This window comes from Typopeltis vanoorti, chromosome 8 (genome assembly GCF_054136105.1).
Source record: "Typopeltis vanoorti isolate ZY-2024b chromosome 8, IOZ_Tvanoo_1.0, whole genome shotgun sequence".
Taxonomy (NCBI): Eukaryota; Metazoa; Arthropoda; class Arachnida; order Uropygi; family Thelyphonidae; genus Typopeltis; species Typopeltis vanoorti.
The window spans coordinates 123,455,246-123,477,820 of NC_143556.1; the positions used below are offsets into that span (position 1 = coordinate 123,455,246).

The following is a 22,575-nucleotide window of genomic DNA, read 5'->3' on the forward strand; positions in this document are numbered from 1 at the left end:
AACAAGGAATAACAGGTCGTTTTCGTTTAGGTATTCGTAACACTGCAGGGAAGAGACTAGTTGAGTTTTGTGCAGAGAATTCTTTGTTTGTTGCTAACACATGCTGCAGCACAAACGAAGATTGTACACATGGATATCACCTGATGGACAATACAGAAATCAAATTGACTATATACTTGGATAAAGAAGATGGAGAAGTGCAATTCAGTCTGTCAAGACTTTTCCAGGTGCAGACTGTGGAACAGACCATGAATTGTTAGTTTTATATGATACTTGAAATTACGGAAACTGAAAACAACACAAATGTCGATCAGATATGATTTTGGAAATATACCAGTTGAATACAATATTAGTACACAGAACAGATTCAACACACTCAGTTTGTGTGAAAGAGAACCAGATGAACTATGGGAAGAGATTAAAGATATAATTAATGGAGGAAAATGGATGCCACAGAAAATTTGCAGGAAGTACGGCATTTATATGCAGAGTTTCATCGACAAACCAGAAGACACAAGGAAAAATACTTTAACCACGAATACCAACAAACAGAAGACCAAAACAAGAAAGGAAAAACAAGAGATCTTTTCAAAAAGATCAGGGAAATGACAGGGAAGTTTAGTGCCAAAGTGACAATATTGAAAAGTAAACACAAAGGATGTCTAACAGAAGCTGCAGACATCAAAGAAAGATGGAAAGATTATACAGAAGCCCTTTACAGAAAGGACTCCAAAATTACTGAGAAATTTGAAGAGCAGGATTATACACAGGATCCAGTATCACTGGAGAGTGAAGTGAGGTGGGCACTGCAACATCTATCAGTAAGAAAGTACTAGGAGGGACGGAATACCTATTGAGCTATTCAAAGCACTGGGAGAAGAGGCAGTTAAAATTTTAACAGCTCTATGTCAGCGAATTTGGATCGCAAATACATGGCCTAAGGAATGAAAAAAATAAGTTTATATACATTTATTGAAGAAAGGCGATGCAAGAGAGTGCGAAAATTACAGAACTTCAGCACTGATTTCTCATGCAAGTCTAATTTAATATCATTCAGAAAAGAATGGAACCATTCATAAAGAGAGAAATACCAGATGAACAGGCATGATTTAGAAAAGGAAGAGGAACAAGATCAGATCGCCAATGTGAGAGATGGATAATAAAAAGAGCACAGGAATATTAACAGAATGTCTACCTTTGTTTCCTTGACTATAATAAGGCTTTCGACTCTGTAGATCATTTCACAATAGGTAAAGGGGTGCGACAAGTATGTATTTTACCTTCGTACCTGTTTAATTTGTACAGCGAATACATTTTAAGAATGGCAGGGCTGGAGGAGTCTTCAGTTGGAATTAAAATTGGTGGAAGAAATATTAATAATTTGAGGTATGCAGATGGTACCACCTTGCTAGCAGAATGCAAAGAAGATTGGAAGAACTTATTATGAACGTTAAAGAAGAACGTGCTAAATATGGCCTTAAACGTAACCTCAAAAAGACAAAAAGTTATGGCAACTTGTGAAACATAATGATTGAAGTAAATGGGAAGAAAATGGAAGTAGTTAACAATTTTGTGCTCCTAGGATCCCGAATTGATAAAGATGGTTATTGTACTGAAGAAGTTAAAAGAAGATTATTACTCGGAAAGAAAGCAATGACAAATTTAAGCAAGATCTTTAAAGATAAAGATATTAGCCTCACAACAAAAATCAGAATTGTGAAAACAATGGTGGTAGTGAATGGATGTGAAAGTTGGACCTTGAGAAAGAGTGAAAGAAGGAAGATAGATGTATTTGAATTATGGGTTTGGAGACGCTAAGAATACCATGGACTGCAAAGCAAACCAATAAATCAGTGATAGACAGAATAAAGCCAGATTGCTCCCTCAAAGCTATGATCATCAAGCACAAATTGTCATATTTTGGATATATTATGCGAGCAAATGACAGTCTGGAGAAGATGATGATGCATGCTAAAGTTGATGGAAGTAGGAGAAGAGGAAGACCAAGAAGTAGATAGGTGGATGGAGTTAAAGAAGCAATTGGAATGCGCTTGGAAATTCTGAAAGATATGGCAGGGACAGATCTGAATGGAGAGCGTATGTTCATAGATTCACCGGGAGTCAAAAACGACTCGATGGAACATAACACGCACAACACAACAACTATGGTGCGAATGCAGGACATCATATACGTACAGGCAGAAAAATCTATCGAGCAACGCATTGAAGAATACATAGCAAACATAGAGAATACCAAAGAAGTAAGGCCTCAGCTCTGTCATCATCACTCTCTTCATCTGGCCTACCTCCGCAGTGAGACACCATGTGTTAAGAAGTCTGAACTATTACACCGTTTCTATAACATAATCGAGAAAAAATAGAAGCATTTGGGAATCCTTAGATATGGCATTGGATCTATAATACATAAATGTAAACCCTGGTATCACCTTGTCGGAATACAGCTTAGCCATAGCTAGCTAGACGTGTACCGGAAAGCGTACGCAGACAAATGTGCTCCACAATGCAAACACGTAATTAGAATTTTATATATATATATAAAAAAAAAATCGTGATTCTTGTATAGCTCGCAGTTGTGTCGCCTTGCCGTGTTATTCTTTTGCTGTTTGTCAACGGTTTTCGTTTTACACCTGAACAAGTCCTATGCAATTAGGAGAACACATCGTGTCGTTGGATTAAAATAATTATTAATATGTTATTTCGGTTTACTGTCTTATAAATTTCTCGCTTATAAGATAAACGCTGTCGGAACACGGCCTACAAATTGTAGTAACCCTTTAATTTTTCATATATTTTTCACGGCGCGACTTGAAAATCAAATTATATGTTCATTAAATTTGCGTCTGCCCGTATCGCGCATGTAGTTATAAGTAGCGAATTTATATTAGGGGAAATACCCTTTAGCACGCATGTACGTCAATTGTTTACCTTATAAAGTGTTATTGTTGAAAACTGTCTTCGTTTTCTTCCAGGAAAGTGCATTAAAAATCATAAGTGTGTTAATCTCAAGCTGAGCACTTTATTTTCTAGTGAGTTACATACATAATTAATATGTAATGCTTTTTTATGTAAAAAAATATTTTTATAGTAATGGCCACTTAGAGGACTTTTGCGATATGGTTAAAAACGAAATTTTTGAATTAATTGATGGGGAAATAGATTCAAATGAAGAGGAACTGGTACAATTAATAGATGACGTCGAACAAAATGGCGGGGAAAGTTCTGCCGAAGATTCTGATTGTGATGAATTCTTTAACGGATTCAGTTTAAACAAATTAGCAGAAGGATTGGACTTGGCAAAAAAGTTATTTTACTAATAATGATCCCTCATTGGTGCGCTCCGGAAAATTCACGAGACAATTGGATATTTGTTTAACTCCATATTATGAACATAATAAAAAATTGCAGCATAGTGGTAATCAATGTCTTATTCTGACTTCTTGCTAAGTAAACCAGCGGAAGTATGCAACGAGAAATATACAAATGATGTCCCAAGAGGTTTCAAGTGATGACGATGTCCAGCCACTCGTAAATAAAGAACATCTATGAAATGAAGGCAGTGATAACGATTAAAATATGCACTTTATTTTATTTTGCCTAAACATTTATGCATTATGTGCAATGAAGTTAATTTGTACAATTTGTAATTTTTATAAGTTTATACTATGTATTTGTTTCATAGTTTAGATGTTTTCTTAACTTACATGAATTACCTGAATTAAATAAAAATATATTTTTTGGGTATGTCAATGTCGTTTATATAATTTAAAAATAACAACGACATCGAAACATAATCCTACTTTTTCTATGTGATCTGAGTCTATATAAGTATAAATATAAAATATATCGCGTTATGCGATTTATATAACGCGGCATTTCTATGGAACCTAACATCCGCGTTATACGAAAGTTACCTGTGTGTGTGTGTGTGTATATATATATATATAGAACATGAAATATTTTGGATATCAACTACACATACTGGCTATTGCAAAATGCTTCGTCACGTGCATCACCACCTGTTCTAAGCAACGTTTTAAGAATGCTGCTGGTCACTAATCATCAAAGGATATTTCGGAGTTTGATAAAGGGCTTATTGTGGGTGCCCGTCTGGATGGAGCCAAGAATTTGAAAACAGCAGAGCTGACTGCTTTCTCAAAACGTGAGATAACTAGAACTAGAAAAATAACCCATATTGTTTGTCTAAGAGGCATAAGTGTGGTACTAAGACGGTCTGTCAGGAACGAGATCGTCGTCATCTGAGAAGGCTTGCACAGACAAACAGAACTTCCAGTATGCAGCAACTGACCTGGACATTTAATGAAGGCTGTTCCTGACCAATATTTCACTGAATTATGTACAGGGAATTGAAGATTTGTATTGGCAGTTGCATGCCTATACGGAAACACGGTATTAAATAAAAGTTTCGAATTCAGTGGCCTGTGTGGTATAAACAATAAGTCAGTATGGATACACCTATTGATACACGAGTTTCGAAAATCCAAAATCTCGGTCTCATTTGCAAGCAATTTTCACCGAGCTGTAAACATGTTAAGAGGAAAATGAATAAGTTGGATGAATAGCATAAAACTCTTTTTTGAGCAAGTGTTAATTTATACTCCTCTTCAGTGCAGGTGGAGACTAGTTTCTCAATGATATTATATACTGTAGTGTAAAACGTTTTTGCTTAAATTGTTTTTGATAATTCACTTAACTTAATATGGTAATATTTAAATATTTAAAAAACTGCGAAATGGATCCCACGTGCTCATTAATTATAAGAAACATTCTAACTAAACGCAATCGTGGACTGAGTAGTCATTCCAACCTATACCATAGTTCATATGCCAGATTTAATGAACACCAAACTTATACTAGAAGTGATATGTACCAGGCAAAAGAATCAATAAAGGAAATCGGTTTTCTGTAATGCAGTCACATTATATTTTTTAGACCTAAGCTTGCTGACAAGAGAGGCAAAAGAAAGCCACTTAACTGAAGCGAAGTGAAACATTTCGCTTTAAGAAATGTTACTACAGCTGTCAAAAATTGGACACTGATATATCTTTTTCAGTGTCAAATGTAACTAACAATGTAATTCATTTCATACTGAAATGCATTCAACATTTCTTGAATTAAAATTAAAAAAAAAAAACACTATAAAATGCTAAACTGAACTAGCGTTATGAATGGTTTATAAATGGATCCCGAACTCAATAAGCTTATTACATTAATTTACCCATCCGTTTGCAATTAAGAACTGGATTCTGGCTACACTGCTTTTGATGAAATTGGATATTTCAGATATTTAGGTATCAAAGTAATGTGAAATCTTTAATTACATCGAACTATTTTGCTGATTAGAGAAGCAAAAAGAAAAACAAGTAAATTTTCAAACGATTCAAAATTGTATTTTGTAAATACTAACTAATAAACTTTCTACACACTTTCATCAGTTCCTTCAAAATTATATTCTTTAATTTCATTATAAGAATGCAGTTTTGGTGTAATTCATTTTCACTACTTATTCTAGAATTATCTTTGGTATAACGTAATGTAGAAATTTTGGTTTCATTTGCATTATATATCATACCCATCCATAATTTGGAATCCATTTCGAATGCATTTTCATCAAGAAAAGTTCTAACAGATCTATTTGGTTCTTAAAGTTTTACAACATACACCCCTCAGAACTGCTCTAGTTTTGCAAAACTGCTATTGGGAAACGAGTCTTTTTATGCATGCCTAGGATCAGTGGAACATTTTGTTTTAAATTGTAATCAATTCATAAAATCTTAAAAGCGTATATCATATTGGTACCGTGATTCTTCTACCGATCAGATAATCAAGAAATCCTATCCTACAGTGGAAACATGAACCTTTTCCAAGCCATTTCAATAAAGACGTTGGATGGAATCGTGTTTATAATGGGAAAAACCTTAAGGACTTTTCAAACTGAAGGTAAATTAACTGTACTCATGAGGAGTTCCTCTAGAAACTAGGGTTTTTGACTCTCGCAATGTAGTCAAACCAGCCAGAAGAACGCACAGAATTCATATATATAATGCATTTGACTCACTCCCTTAGCTGACCCTACCGTTACATCTGTTATATCCAGGCTGTATTAGCAATCTGGATGTAATAGCTTGTCACTAGGTATTACAATTACTGGATATGATCAATAGTTTGCTACCTCATATGTAACTGACTGCTCTCCATACCAGAGCTAACATATTTCATCCTAATGAATGATTAATTTAATTACAAAGTGTGTTCCAAAATTCTTCCTTACATTTTCGTACATTTTTTAAAAGTCATACAATTAAGTGTAACAAATTAATATACTTTATTATTTATTGCACGAAACCTCAATGGAGTTTGAGGATACACAGCACCACGCTACTAAACGATATACCTTCTGCCAAACTAACAGCGATTCTTTCTGTTAATTACCTGTGTAATCTGGAGGATTTGGAGAAACTGAAAACGAAGATTTCGGGAGGGAAAGACCACGCTACCTCTGTAGGAGATCAACTAACTCATTTCAGTTGAGAAAAGAAGAAAAAATTCCTCTCATAATAAGAATCGAATTGAGGTGTTTACCAAACGAAGGGTGCATGTCCCGTTATTCTTCCTGCTATGCCAGAGAGAGAGAGAGCGGTTTCTCAGACGGCGTTAAGTATCTGTTATAGCATAGAAAAGCCAGCCGTTTTATAAATTTTTTTTTCTGAAAAAAAAATCTAAATAGCGCTTATCGGAAAGCTGTCTGGAGAAGATAGAAAATAATACCAAATGTGCTTTTATCCCGTCAAAATTTACAAGTTACTGAAATCCTTAACAATGCTTAAATTGTATAGATAAATCATTGTTTCTAGTTATTCTTATGCGTGTAATATCACTGGAATTTTGCAATCATGAGCATGAACTTCTAATCTTGTTTGCAGTATTCACATGCACGACCAGACCCCTCAAGACAGTTAACTTTGTGTTTCAGCGTTAAATGATCATTTATACACTGTATACCAGGGATCGGCAACCATTTTTCTAGAATAAACTTTTACAGTACTTAGTTTCAAGACAATTAGAAATAAATGGCGTGTCTCTCTTACAGTGTCAGTGTCGTGCGTTGCAAAGTAATGAAGACAAAATTGCAAATTGGTCAGCTAACTCTGTTCGCAGTAAACAATTATGAACAAAGACGAGCGTCAAAAATAAATGAATTATTATATTTTTCTACTTCGACTAATAATTAGTATAGGTCGATCGCGATGAACTGCTTGCCGATCCTTGCTGTATACCATTAGTGTTCCTCACTCACCTTTTCACGGGTATCTGGAAAATTTCTAAAACTATACTCACTCTTATATGAGAATGGTTCTCGAGGGGTCGGTCTCTCGGGTGAACTTCGGCTACCATCCCGAGCTTGCATGAATGTTGTAAAGTGACCGTTGGTTTTCAACCGAGGTCGCGTGGATAAAGGGTTGTTTATTACATTCTGATCCGGACTTGGACGTCGGCACTGCTCAATAGATTGTTGAACTTGTTCAGCATCTGGAAGAAATATCAGGAAATAAGGAGGGATATTTTTTGTTGTCTATAATATTTACATTTCAGAATAAAATCTGGTTATCGATCCGCTGATTTAATGAACGTGTCCATTTGGGTTGCTAATCAAAGCTTTAACTGAATATCACAACACCAAATTATAAATAATTTTTGCCTTATTAATTGCTCTCTCTGAGTAGAACTTTTAAATCTGTTTAAGATTATGGATACTTAATGAGACGCAATCTTTGTTAGTCAAAGAGGACTTATTCCAGGAAAGCAAGCATTTCAAATAAAGGGAGTACTTTTCAAACTGTCAGTCACTAACTTCAAATTTTGTTAAAGGGCAAAACAAAAGTGCAAGAAATAAAGAATAATTGGAGGATGTCAACGTCTTCTAAGTTAAGAATAAAATGTTCTTAAAATGCTTTCGAAAACATTATTTTTATATTATTACATGACACCTGAATGGAGTCTTAGGATTAAACGCGAGAACCAGTCCTACTCTACATTATACTACACTACACGATCTACCTTCTGCGCTTCACGATCCACGTATTACTACCCACTTCACTGTATATTTTCTGTGGGTGTGCTTTGCTGATATGCGAAACGAACAACTCTCTTTTCCAGGAGGGAAAACCCTGCTACCTCTGTGAGACCAGTTAACGTTCCTTCATTTGGAAAATCCATATAAAAATTACTCCATTGTGAGTAGAAACGAACTGGTGTTATTTCATTCTTCCTGTTATTTGTAAAAATTACACCCCCTTCGCTCCACTCCAGAATGATATCCTATTTTGAAAATATGGAGAGAGAGAGAAAGAGAGAGAAAATATTCATGAAAATATTTTCATCTCTGAATTATAGTCACCTGACAGCCACGAGGAAAGAAATCTCTGCAGATGTCGAAAAACATTTCGGTCAATTCGATTGAAACGCATCAAAATCAACGACTGTTGTATGCAGTTCAACATCTGATGTTTTATTATTTGTTGTTGTTTTTAAAAGGGTAAACAAATATATACAGAACTGAGATTGGAACCTTCACTCCAGAAAATCGTGAATTAGTCAATGACCGGAATGAATCATATAAATTAGTTGCTGAGGGAAATAAAAAACTTACTTGCTTTTTATAGGAAATGAAGGAAACTCATTGGTAAATATTTTTGTAGGTCGGAAATAAATTCCAACTTGTGGGTATCCTAACAAAAATCAGATAATTATTATTAGTTGTAAGTGAGACAACTACCTTACATATTTGATTCCTGAAATGGCTTATGAAAGTACCAGGTTGTATTTCTAGAGATGCATTTCCGAATAATTTAATCCTTAAAAATTCATACGAAAAAATAAAATGCTCAGCCAGACACTCATAAACAAGTCTGCCATCAGATTCAAAATCTAGTTAGATGTGTAAACTAGCATGAATTATAAGAAATGGCCTGGTTGAATTATGGACTAAGAAAGCAGGTCAGTATGCTGCGTTTGCTGAGTTTTCGTCTGGCTGGTTGTCTGCGCTGTCTGTACTGTGTGATGAAAATCCAGAGCTTTAGGGGGTAAATTTTGTTATACCTATAAGAGACAGCTAACTTGCATTTTTCCAATGTTCCTCGCATTATAGACTGAAATCGAACCTAGGTCTTTCTGATCGAAGGGCAAATACTGCGACATACGTTATACAGGTGAGGCCCAAAAATTCATCAATAAAGGGTAAAATAAAGGCGAAAGATTTCATTAATGAAAGGTAAAATAAAGAATTCATTCGAAAAATAAACGATTACGCTTTATTTTGGTTAAAATATTAAAGATTCTGCTCTTGCATGTAATTGCACCACCGGAAATGGCGCAGGCTGTGGCTGCCAGAAATGGCTTGCAATTGTAAGGCACCACTGATTGAAAGCTATCACAGATGCCGTTTTAAACATAAATTTAAATAATTTTACCTTCTCTCTCTCTCTCTCTCTATTATATAGTTTAAAGAACAGTGTAGTAAACAATAACTGCGACTGCTATTTTTCATAGTTTACATTTTGAAGAAGAGGAAAGAACTGGGTGCAATAAATATATTAATTAATTAATTAAAATAAAATAAAATAATAATCATCCCTACTCATGCAATGTTAGTCTTCTTTATGAATGATGTGCATCATTATTTTAGTTTAATTTTAGCCTATACTTAGATTTTGTTGAAAGCTTTTAATTTGAAACTATGTTCTGAAATCTTCACCCCTTGAAGAAAATATCACAACGTTATTAGCATAAATCTGTTTTGGGCAATCCCTTTCATATGTGTAGCCCAGCGCTCCACTAGAGCGGGCAGGACTTTTACCAATCGGCACTCATTTTGCTCAATGCCCTTGCCAAATTTCAAAAGTCTTGACTGTTATTGCTAAAATTGGTAAGGTCTGTAACTCACATGATTTTTCTGTCGTTAGCTTTGAGACGATCTCTGAAATAATGCGGATTTTATATTGTTCTATTAAATGGTGTAATTACTACAGACATATATTAATCTTTATGTCGTATAATTTCTAACTATTAATATATCTCGGTTGTTCAATCTCAATGAATATAAAATATTCTCAACTTAGTGCCATTAATATCTAAGAGTACTCCTGACTTCTCGGTAATCACTGTCCAAAATATTGAAATCAATACATCAAATTCCATTCATGTCAATTTTTAAACAAGTTGAATGGAATGCAGTAGCCCAACCTGTATTGAAAAACATCCAGATCAAATTAAATTAGTTTACGATGCTATTTAGTCTTAATTACTATTTTTCTATACTTTTACAAGCGTAACTTCTTCAGATAAAGCCAAAAACCTTACCCATTTGAAGATCCTTTCTATAGTTCATAGTTTCGTAAAAATTCTGTGCACATTTGTAAACTCCATTATATGTTTCAAGGCATCGGTAATTTATATACGCAGTTTCCTAGGAGAAATTCTGAAGACAAAATATTTTAAAGAAAAATACGACTTTCTGTACACAATTCCTATCAGAATATATTATTTTCTGTGGTTGGCAAAGGTAACTCCTTAGTATGTCTAATGTTACTTGCGTAGTAGAAAGAGCCAAACACCTTGATGCCATCGCGTAAAGCAAAACAGCCACCTTTTTAATACTACATCGCATACACCGTGTGCTCGTCCAAGATAGACTGGCCTACTGGGAAGGTTGAACTAGAATCATCAACGAACGCCTTTGCGTGCATCTCTGGAAACAACACACTCATGCAAAAACTATATTTGTTATTCTCCAACGCCTTTACCTACGAGCAGGCAGCCTCTTTCGATCGAAGGAAACAATTTCACCGGCGTGACACGGTGATCATCTCGTGCTCTCTCGCATATGCCGCAGTCCGTTTGTTGATAGATTGTTAGGAGGTGATTTCGAGAGTTAAATTAGTGTTCTCGGTCTTACGCTACACTTTCAAAAGATACGCTAACTAACAGCAACTTCAGTAAAAGTTTTGCATTTCGGCTCGTAGAGCGCAGTAATGGGGAGGAAGCAAACATCTTTTCATGGGAGCATCGCCACTCACTACGGCTGTGTTCAAACTGTGACCCAGAGCAGGCCAACATTTTTAAGAGATCGCTATAAAAATGACAGAAAATTTAATAATAGGATATATAAATCGAGAAACGATGAATATAAACGAGCAAATATCTAAACTGTTTGAATAAACTGAATTTCACAAACATTGTTTGTGACCTTCAGTTTATTCAAATTTTCACTTCTTGAAAAACTGTGAGAACTTTTACTACTCTGAAATTCATTTTCTGAAATATATTCACGTAAAGGATTTTAACTTTACGTCATTAGAACAAGCTTATTAAGATTTTCCATGTTGCCTATCTCAACATTATAAACATTGTAGAAATTTTTCCATCAAGCGTTTTATTAAAAGCAGTTTCTGGATTAATAATAATATTTAACATAATTAATTTAGTTTTTTCCGATATTGGCCGTTTATTATAAAACACTGCAATAACTTTCTGTGTCTCAGTTTTATTGTTTGGTACCATCTAACCTAAACATTTGAAATAAACACTTCACTACACAATATATCTCACTGAATAAAATATCCAATCCGTTTGCATCAGTAAAAGACATAACTGTTCGGCGACCGTGAGCAGAACTTCCCTTTTCTGATCAGAGGTAATACATTTGAGGGAGGAATTTCGTGAGACACACCAAATATGAAAACAGAATTGGGATTCGTATAAAGTGAGTAGCGGTTCAAAAGAGAAATGTGATGTATCTGTGCCAGGAAGAGCTGTTTATAAATGTCAGTCTGAAAAGGGATACGTGAACTCTTTTGAAGATCTGGATATCGTCCTCAGAGATCAACTATAAGGATATGATTCTTGAAATGCCGTACTATTATCATACATTCACGATATAAGATATAAAGGAAGAAACGGACATCAATTAAAACGCACTGTGAGAAAAGTTACATCTTACGTATCATAAGTTAAGTTGCAGTTATATGAAACGTAAAAGGACAAAATAAAAGAGAATTTTTCATATGTGAATTTTATTGAAGCATTTTAAGAATACTACTTGATTTTTCCTCTAACATGAATGTTAAAACAACCATATCAGAAACATTTTATTGACATTTTATTGTTTCTTCACATTTAATAAAAAAAAATGAAACATTATCAAAATAATTGCGTTGTAATCTGTATTTAAATAAATTCTTGATATTTTTCTCACGATTAAATACTTTTTGGATAGAAAGTAAGATACAAGAGATTTTGTGGAAATGTTCTTAAATGTGGTAGTGGTTCTTGCAGTAGTTAGAAAAGGCCTGCACGTGGTAATCAAACTAAACGACACCAACTAGGGATATGGAAAAACAGAGATGGGGAGCATGATGCATTTTCAGTATGCAAAGGGAAAACACGGATCCACAATTTATGTCGAGCAGAGAAAAAATGTCAGATGTTGCTTAATGTATTTTACTAAAGTTTTCCTAAGCGTCGATTATCATTCTGGTCTAATCTATTTGGGAATGCACTACACTGTACTATACCGAACAGAAACTCTTGTAATGTTTCCTGCTCAATACATATCCAACCTGCAGACTAACAAGCTTACCGTGAATTTGGGTATTTGCTTGCAGAAGAGGTATCGCAGATATCATTTTTATATTGCGTAATTGTCAGTCATGTGGCCATGGTGATTATCTGATGAGCATGCAGAGACTTATTTGCAAAAATCAAAACGTCAGTGGTTTGTAACTAAATTAATAGCCAATATAATGGAGTAGACATTGTAATTTTTCTCATCTTTATGGGCAAAATAAATAGCTGGTTACCAAAAAAACATCGAATATTTTCTTGCATTAGCACTTATTTAAAAATAATAATGTAAAGTGGTTTATTATTTCATGCACCTTGATTTATTATGTTATGCATATTGAAGAATTATTCCTATCATAATTCGCATTATCATTTGCCGGAATGTTAATATCTACTCAGTGAGTTTTATCTTCATTGTATCCTTATTAGTTTAATGTAAATATACATTTTACGTTTTTTTTTATATATTTAATATCATAAATGTATATTGAATATTTTTCTTCGGTATTTATTAAATCAAAAGCAGTGATATTGGGACAGCACTATATTTTAAAGAAACCTAAAACGAACAAACACGCTCCAGTAACGATCTGGTCCCATTTTATTGTCGATCACACCTTTAACACCACTAAATATAATTTCCGTTAATGTGTAGCCATATGTGCACCGTTATTGGTCCAATGGTCTAACTTGCACATGGGAGGGGAAAACCAATAAAGATTTTCCCATAATTTTCTCGATTCACATCGCAAAAGAACTTCCAGTGTGACATGGTGTTATTGCATTGAAAGAGACTATTCCTAATTATTGGAGGCTTGAAGTGGCTTAAAACGTTGTGTGTTTGGTGTTCTCGAACAGGATTTCTGAATTGATATCGGGATCTTAGCCTGCCCATGGTTTTATTACCACTGTCATATATTACCAGTGTACTACAAGTATACAACCTTTTATATGTGAGATTCTCATTAAAAATGTGACCAAAGTATCAATAAAACAAACAAATAAAAAATAAAAAAAAACTCTTCTGGAATGCCATTCCTACACTAACTACTAGAACCGTCGTATTAAATCCCACATGACAAAAAAAAAAAAAAAAAAACTAATAATTAATAGTAAGTCAGAACATTATTTCTTTTACAACATGTTAATTCTGTACTATGGAAAATCCAGTCTTTTCATCCGTCCATCCATTTGGGATAATGTAGTTCTGTCGCATCCAGGGGACTAATATGAGCTAAACTACATACAAAGCAACAGGATATCAAAAAATACATCGAATGATATATAACTAATAACGAAATCATTAATAAATCGTTACTACTCAAAAACTATTCGTGGTAAAGAGGTTATCACCTTTAGTTTTACACATAGTTAAATATTTCTCATTCATGAGTAACACTCTGTGAGATATTCTTAGAATATTAAATGACTTTCATTCCATGCATGAAGCATGTCCAGAGGTACAGGGAGAAACAGAAACAACATGATTTTAGCAATTTTCCAGTTAAAAAGAATTGAAAATCAGTCATTTGTGACTAATGCGTTCAAAATCACACTGATAATTACGAACTTATTTTGGTTTGCAGCCTACTGTGAAAGCACGGATAAAAAATTAATAGCAAATAAATAAAATAAAATCAATATTAGAATAATAATGGATTTGTAGTAATACGATAAACTGCAGTAACATGCGACTTGTTTTCAAATCCCACATTGAAGAATTTGTTATTCGATGTTCGATATTGTTCGTGCTGGATTAGTAATTGATTCGCCATCAGAATTTGATAGCATGATGAATAATGGAATTTGTATCAGCTCGGAGTTTCAAGAAATGCAGAGTGAAGTACTCTAAAAATTCTAGCGGATTATAAAAATTTTAACATGCAGGTGTGTATTACTCCAGTAGAATAAGAGCAAAGACCTCTCATGGACAGCAGTGCATGTCATTCTGATGGTATTTGTTTTCGAACTCTGCTATAATGTAAGAGGTATTGGAAGCAAGACCATCGCGTATTAAATTATGTTTTATCTAATTTCTCTTTTTTAATTGCTAATACTTTGTAGAAAATTTTAAAATATTTATTTATTGCATAACAATAACAATAATAATAATAACAATAGCACATCATTTTATGAACTTATTAAGAATTGTATAAATACTGGCAGTTTGTAAAGTATTACAAGCCTACTATATCAGTAGGTTTGTAATACTTATTTTAGCAGAAACTTTCTGCTAAAATACGAAACTTGTTAAGTTTCATTATATTTAGCTATAAAACGAAGGATCTTTAATATCAACATTTCATTGTAACTTTTTTATTTAGCTGACGTGAATAATCGCTGTTTATTCTTGCATAGCGTTATTGCTAGTCCGAAAGGTACGTTCGTTAATATTAATTTCATCTAAAATATTTATTCATTTCTGAAAAAAAAAAAATTACGATTCTTGTTTTATTGGCTTATTTCATATTTCTTTGATATTTACATCATACTGGTGTTTCAGTTTATAGCTGCAATTGCTTCGTAATTATACCTCAAGTCCGTGAATAAATTTAATTCCATTTTCTTGTTTTGTTTTTATATCAACGTGTTTCATTTCAAATTAGACGATTTAATAAGCTCAGTTAAGTCCATTTATGCCTGATACAGTTACTGTCATCCAACAGTTACAGGTTGCTCGTTATGTATGGAAAGGCATTACATTCTCTCTCAGTTTTTAAACAGACTATTACATCAACGCAGACTTATGTTATCAATCATTAATACCGTGAGCTAAAATAATTGGAAAATTCATCAAAGTCTCTGTGAATAAAAACGAATCTCTCGTCATCACATCTGGGTGAGGTTTCATTGTCTCGAGACATTCGTATCCGTTCATAATGTCGAGGTTATTTTAAAGGGATTTAACCTTTCACCTTAAGACGTGAATGTTCACAAATAGCAGACTAACTTTCCTCATAACATTTGCTCATTGTTAGCAATATGAAGACCGGACATGGATCCGCTATTTGCAATAAGAAATTAACACTGATAAGGGAGATGATACTGATACGTGAAAAATATATTTATGAAACTACTGATAACATCAGTATTCTCCTGATCATTGTGGTAATCCCGAAATCCAGCTCTAGAGATCAGGTGTGTGTGTGTGTTTCTAAACCCACTCCAGGACGATGATATATGCAAGATGATGAAAATCATTTACAAGAACAATATTCATAAACATTTGGGCTTCGGTGTAATTCGAACCCTCTTGACTTTTTTTCCAGCTAAACTCACTTTTCTCCATTGTGGTCATCTCTTTGACTGAAAAATTATTGATCAATGTTACTCAGTTCAATAATCAAAAAAGAATATCAAACTCTATTTTCTTCTTGATAAATGAATGGAACAACGACTGCGACTTTTTATTTCATCTCGCAGTTTGACTAGAATAAAAAAACTCTGGCACATCACGAAAATTATTTCAAATACAGAGGATAGTTATGAAATCATGAACTCACAATGTTTGCATAGTTGGCGATTTACAATATCACTGTCAATTTTCGCCATCAATATACTATACTCAATGACATCCGTCAAATCTAGCGTTTTTGAGCAAGAGCAAACTAGAAAAGTAGCGTCAAGTCTATCTAGATTTCACATTTTCTGCTCAAACAGAAGAGTAGCAAAATATTGGTGGTGTAATCAGTACATGAAGGCAATTTGTAGCATTGCAGTTAAACGTTTATACATATATTTTGTACGTGAGACTAGTATAATAGAATAAACACATCCGATAGTAGTAGTCAAGGGAAAGGGCAAAACTCGTTCAAGGCCGATAGGGTTCAGTTTTTTCTTTCACCATATCCGTGGCCTTTAACGTAGCTTAACTATTCCTGAAAACCTTCTATAATAAATATCAAGCGGTTAGCGTACCTGCTCTTCAACAAACAGGTCGAGTGTTCGAATCCCTCCTTGGACATGGATGTTTGTGATGGTCTTCAGGCGGAGATAAATTTCATTGCCCAGTGTGAGACCACCTTCCCACTTATTAGACGCCTGAAGTGGCTTGAAAAAGTTCCATGTTTGGTCTCTAAAGCAAGGTTCAGGACTAAAAAAAAAAAAAAATCAGCTAATGCCTTTTTATTCCCTTATAGGGAGTAGGCGAGGCCTTTATACCATATCTAGCTTTTTGGAGACTGAGTGGGCAGTTCGATCTCCACCGGTAGCCAATCAGAGATAGCTGGCCCATGTCTATCACTAATTATAGCAGCCATCGATGAAGAGGCTGGCAAACAAGTGCTGCCATCTCTTGGTTCCTAACCCTAACAAGATATGTTACTGTCTGAAATAATGTGGGTAGAACGGTCGATAAAAACCCGAGTGTCTGTGCCAGAGATCGACTAACTAAGGAACCGGTCGAAGAAAGGCTTAGAAAATTTCCTCCAGTCGGCGACTAGACTTGAACTTAAGTCTAACTTTGAGCTGCCAAGCACAGAGGACGCAAGCTACACAGGCCTCGGTTTCCGGACTATTAAAAAGAAATAATACATAAGATTACAATATATATATATATATATATATATATATATAATTCATAAAAATGGGGAAAATTTTCTTAGTTAGCCCATCCACGGTACAAATGTACTATAGGTTTATAACGTATTCTTTTATAACGTATCTTCTCGTCCTAGGCAGGATTCAAACCAATTGACAATTAAAAGGGCGTTGTAGTTATTGTAGTTACAGACTGATTAGGTGTTAACAAAGTGATCTACATATGCATACACTTATTCAAAATTACTATATCCCGAATAACTTCTTTGCTAAGGTAGCAAGAGTTTGTCTTCAATGTATGAAAGGAATCGAAAAAAAGATAATAAATTATTAGCAGCAGGATTCGATACTATGATAGTATCGAATAAGCATCGAAGCAACAGGATTCGATACTATCATAGTATCGAATCCTGCTGCTAATAATTTATTATCTTTTTCGATTCCTTTCATACATTGAAGACAAACGCTTGCTACCTTAGTAAAGAAGTTATTCGGGATGTTATTAGCAAAGAAGTTATTCGCGATCTTGCACATGTGCAAGAAAAACTTGAACATGTGAAACAGCGCAAGTTTTTCTTGTTGTCTGTCTGCTCTGGTTCACGGGTAGTAGACCTGTATGTTTCAGTATGTATTTACTAATATCCATTCTTGAGTGGTTAACAAGTTCACAACTAAATTTAAGCAGGACATTTAGCCGTTTGCATAATGTATAGTTAAATGCATAGATAACAATTCTCTTCGAAATCCTAAGAGAAATGACATGTATGAGACTTGAAAATTAGTGTCATTATGATATAAATTGTTTTGTAGCAGGATTTGAACGCACAGTATTGTTAACCACGTGAAGACTTCATCTACCGGTTATCTCACTTCCAGTTGAAAAGTTGTTATGGAAGTTTCATCATACTCGAGACTAAACCGAATGTGAACCATCTGAACTCCAAATGCTGCATTGTTCTTGTGACTGCGCAAAGGAGATGTACGCTCCTAGGACTGGCTCTGCGTATGTGTGAATACATGCAAATATTCAAAAACTCCACTACTACTACTTCTGCTATGATCATTACTACTACTAATACTAATAATAACAATCGAAACACTAACTACCATGCAACTCATGCTCTTATTACAAGAAATTCAGGCTTCCATAAAAATACTTATATGCATTGGATACAGGGTTAAGTAAATAGATAGATGTAACTAAAGTAATTTAAACAAATATCCAAAAGTTGCTTGCTATTCAAAGTAGCTTATAAATATTTAATTATATGCAGTACTGTATTATCTTAACATCATCAATTACTTTTATGATTTGCTCTTCAGAAAAATGAAAATCGGATTTGAGGTGTCTAGCACAAAGAAAAGAATGACATGCGTGTCCTTGACTTGGATAGACCTGCATTTAATTTATTTTATAAACTTTATTTTCAAAAAAATTCATCTTATATATATATATATATATATATATATCAACCAAAACAAGTTAGTTGTCACGGCTCAGTGATGGTTAATTTTTCTCAGTTATCTCATAATGATGAGCATTTTTTTTTGCTGAAGGTTTTCCAATTATATCTTTTATGCTAGCAGCAAAGCATATTACTACAGCCACTCATCTTCTCTGGGAGACATTAAAAGCGGATTGCTTTGGCTCACTTCCATTCACAGTGTCTGATGAAGCTTGCCTAAACATCTTTAACCATGTCTAGTTTTGCTGCGCATCTCCATACTTTCTTTTTGTTTAGTGATCCGTTTCCCATATATAGGGTTGTTTGCTATTTCTTTGAAACAGGTCATAAAACTAGGCCGTCAAGGGCTTATACTCTGTCTTACACTAAAGGAAACAAATGGCACACAAACACATGAGACATTACTTTTTGTGACAAAAAAATAATAAATAAATAAATAAATAAGTAGCATTATTTAAATTTGTAAAAGAAGATGGAATTTTTCCGAGTATTTTTATAGAATGGAGTACGAATTCTGTCATTATCCTTGAACAGAAATTTTAGCTTCTATGCAGCTCTAGATACATTTCAGTCCTGTGGAGAACTATTATAGTTATTTTTATACTCATCTTCTAAAATTAATATAAATATATGATTTATGAACTGGCAAAAACATTTCCCCTTATCAGGTTAACCTTCCGCTACTGAAATTGTGAAAGGCCAGGTGACTGATAAATATGAGCCTAGTCATTATCTGTGCGACTGTTTAGCTTATAAAGAGCTAAGAGGTAAATATCTTCCAACCGGACACAATATGTTAACCCGAATGCAGTTAGAGATATTTCACTTAAAACCGAGGCACTTAGTTTACGTACTAATGTAAACATCGTTTACATTAGTACGTAGAATGCTTTATGGAGAACTGAAATTGCATAAGAAATATTATTACTATTATTACGGGCAACTCCAGGGAGTCATTGGACTCATCGAGGGAGGCCCCAAATCATATTCATCACAACTATTTGACATTCATACAGTATCTATCATACCTCGCCTCAAACTCATTCATTGTCACAGCATCCACCACAGACTCAGGGAGCGCATTCCACTCATTCACTACTCTAAAAGTAAAGAACCCAGCTCTAACACCTTTACTAACCACACTTTTGCCCAGTTTCCATGGATGTCCCCTAGTCCTCCCAAAACCAGCCCTGTTCTCAAAAATATCTTCTGAATTAATTTTATAGAAACCCTTCAGTAATTTGAATGTCTCAATCATATCTCCCCTCCTCCGCCTATCAACCAATTTTTGCAACCCACAAATCCTCAACCTGTTCTCATACGGTTCATTCCACAGACCTGCTATCATCTTGGTCACTCGCCTCTGGATCCTCTCCACCTCCTCCCCATCAAGAAGAAACCTAGGTGACCAAATCTGAGCACAGTAGTCTAGATGGGGTCTTATCAAGACTCGATACAGAGGAACAATAACCTGCTTGTCTCTGCTTGTCATCGTATTCTTCAGCAACCAAGTGATTTGATGAGCTGTTTTGGTCACTTTTGCAATGTGTCCCCTAAATTTCAATTCCTTATCTACCAACACTCCTAAATCTTGTGCCTCATCAATTTCCTGGAGCACGGTTCCACCAATGCAGTAAACTGCCGCCAATCTTTTCACCCCAAAATGCATAACCTTACATTTTGCCACATTAAACTGACATCCATTCTCCTTAGCCCAGACCTCCAATCTATCCAAATCATCCTGCAAAATTTTGACGTCATCTGCATTCACTATTGCCCTACCCAACTTCGCATCATCCGCAAACAAATGAACTGTTCCTCTCAGATCATTTCCTATATCATTTATGAACAAATTAAACAGCAGTGGTCCAAGAACAGATCCTTGTGGCACACCACTAGTCACAGGCCGTCTTGTGGACTCTACTCCCGAGTAAACCACTCTCTGATATCTCTCCGTCAACCACCCTCCTATCCATCTCACCAACCCTATGTCCATTCCCATATGCTGCAATTTACTGATTAGAATTCCATGTGGAATCCTGTCAAAGGCCTTGGCAAGGTCCAGTAGAATCACCGTAAACCCATTACCCTTATCCAGTTCAGCCGTCACTGTGTTATAATACGTGAGCAAGTTACTGAGGCATGACCTACCCTTCACAAAACCATGCTGTCCCCGATACAGTATCCCATTTTCTTCTATCCAATCTTGTATTTTCCTCTTGACTATTTTCTCTAAGACCTTGACAATGATTCCTGATATGCTAATCGGTCGGTAATTTACTACAGCAGTCTTGGAACCACCTTTATGCAGTGGAACTATTTTCCCCTCTTTCCACCCGCTCGGGACTAACCCAGACCCGAGACTCAAATTAAACAAAATGGTCAAGGGTACTGACAATTCTTTAGCTGCTTCTCGTACAACACGAGCTGGTATACCATCCAATCCCACAGATGTATTGACATTGAGGTTATGCAATAGACTACTCACCTCCACTTCATTAACCACAATTCCCGTATAATCTACTGGTTTATTCGTTTCTGCAATGTCACCACCTGGATGATATACTTTTGCAAAGTGCTCACTCAGTAACTCAACTATCTCAACTGATTCAGTTACCTCCCTACCATCGGCATTCTTTAAAATCAATCTGCCATGTACATTTTTCCTTTTACTTGCTACATATCTAAAAAACTGTTTAGGATTCTCTTTAGCCTGCATGGCCAATGTTCTTTCGTAATCCTTTTTTGCTTTTCTTACCACACTCGTCACCCTTCTGGCCTGTGCTTTATACCATTCATGTGCCTGCCGGTCACCCTTCTCCTTAAATTCCCTCCATAGTTGTTTCTTTTTTTTGCAACTCAAGCTTAATGGTGTTATTCATCCATTTAACCCCTACTTGATTTATTATTCGGACTCTAGGTATACAGTCAGCCATTGCTTCATGCAAGCACTTCTTAACTACCTCCCATGCACTATCAACTTCTAGTCCTTGCAGTTGTACATGCCATGGCACTGAACCAATCAAACTCCTAAGCTTGTCATACTTTCCAGCCCGATAATTCCACATGTACCCTGTCTTAATTGAAAATTCTACACCTTTAGCCACCTCCCAAGTTAAGACCCTATGATCACTCTCACCGATTGGTGGCAATGTGGTCATATTTGTTACAGCCAAATCCTCAGATGTAATTACTAGGTCAAGCACTCTCTGACCCCTAGTATTTTCCATTACATGCTGTCGCAGATAGTTATCCCTTAATAACCGCATAAAATCCAGTTCCTTCCTCCCGTGGGTCCTCTCCTCACTCCAATCAATGCGACCATAGTTGAAATCTCCCATAATAATCACCCTCCTTCCACCCATTTCTTCTATTTGCTTGTGCATACTGTCACCACCATCTTTTCCATCACCTGGTCTATAGCAGCACCCAATTGTATATTTAGTTCTGCTAGCCACAATCTCACACCAAATGGCCTCAAATGTGCTCTTTTCTCTATCCTGCAATTCAACTTCTATTCTCCTTGGCTGGAGCTCATCAGCTATCATCAACAATACTCCTCCCCCCATTTTATTCTCTCTGTCATTCCTGAACACACTATACCCATCACAATCAATCCCACTAGTTATATCATCTACAGTCAGCCATGTTTCACTAATACCTATAACCTGTGGTCTGGAAGTGCCAACCATGGCCAAAAACTCTTCCTTCTTGTTCCTAATACTCCTAGTATTAGTGTACATGAATTTAAGACCCCCATTAGCCCCAACCCTACCTTGATGCCTTATATTAACTATCCCACTCAGATTTGTTGTCCTTATTTGCTCGGGCATATTATATTCATTCATACATTCAACTGCCTCCCTAAGGACTGTATGACTACTCCCCCCTCTTAATAAATCTAGTTTCC

General features: G+C 35.2%; 1 protein-coding gene across 4 annotated transcripts in view; it reads right to left on the bottom strand.

Annotated features, from left to right (window-relative positions):
* The window catches only part of LOC150104326 (protein TANC2-like), a 360,557-nt gene that overhangs the window by 170,527 nt on the left and 167,455 nt on the right, over positions 1 to 22,575 (bottom strand). For 3 of the 4 annotated variants that reach the window (XM_090396296.1, XM_090396297.1, XM_090396295.1), the window contains exon 4: positions 7,378 to 7,569. The exons of the other annotated variant lie outside the window; for it this stretch is intronic. In XM_090396296.1, coding sequence (XP_090252422.1) covers positions 7,378 to 7,569 — 192 coding nt within the window. The remainder of the gene's footprint in view (positions 1 to 7,377; positions 7,570 to 22,575) is intronic. 4 annotated transcript variants of the gene reach the window in all.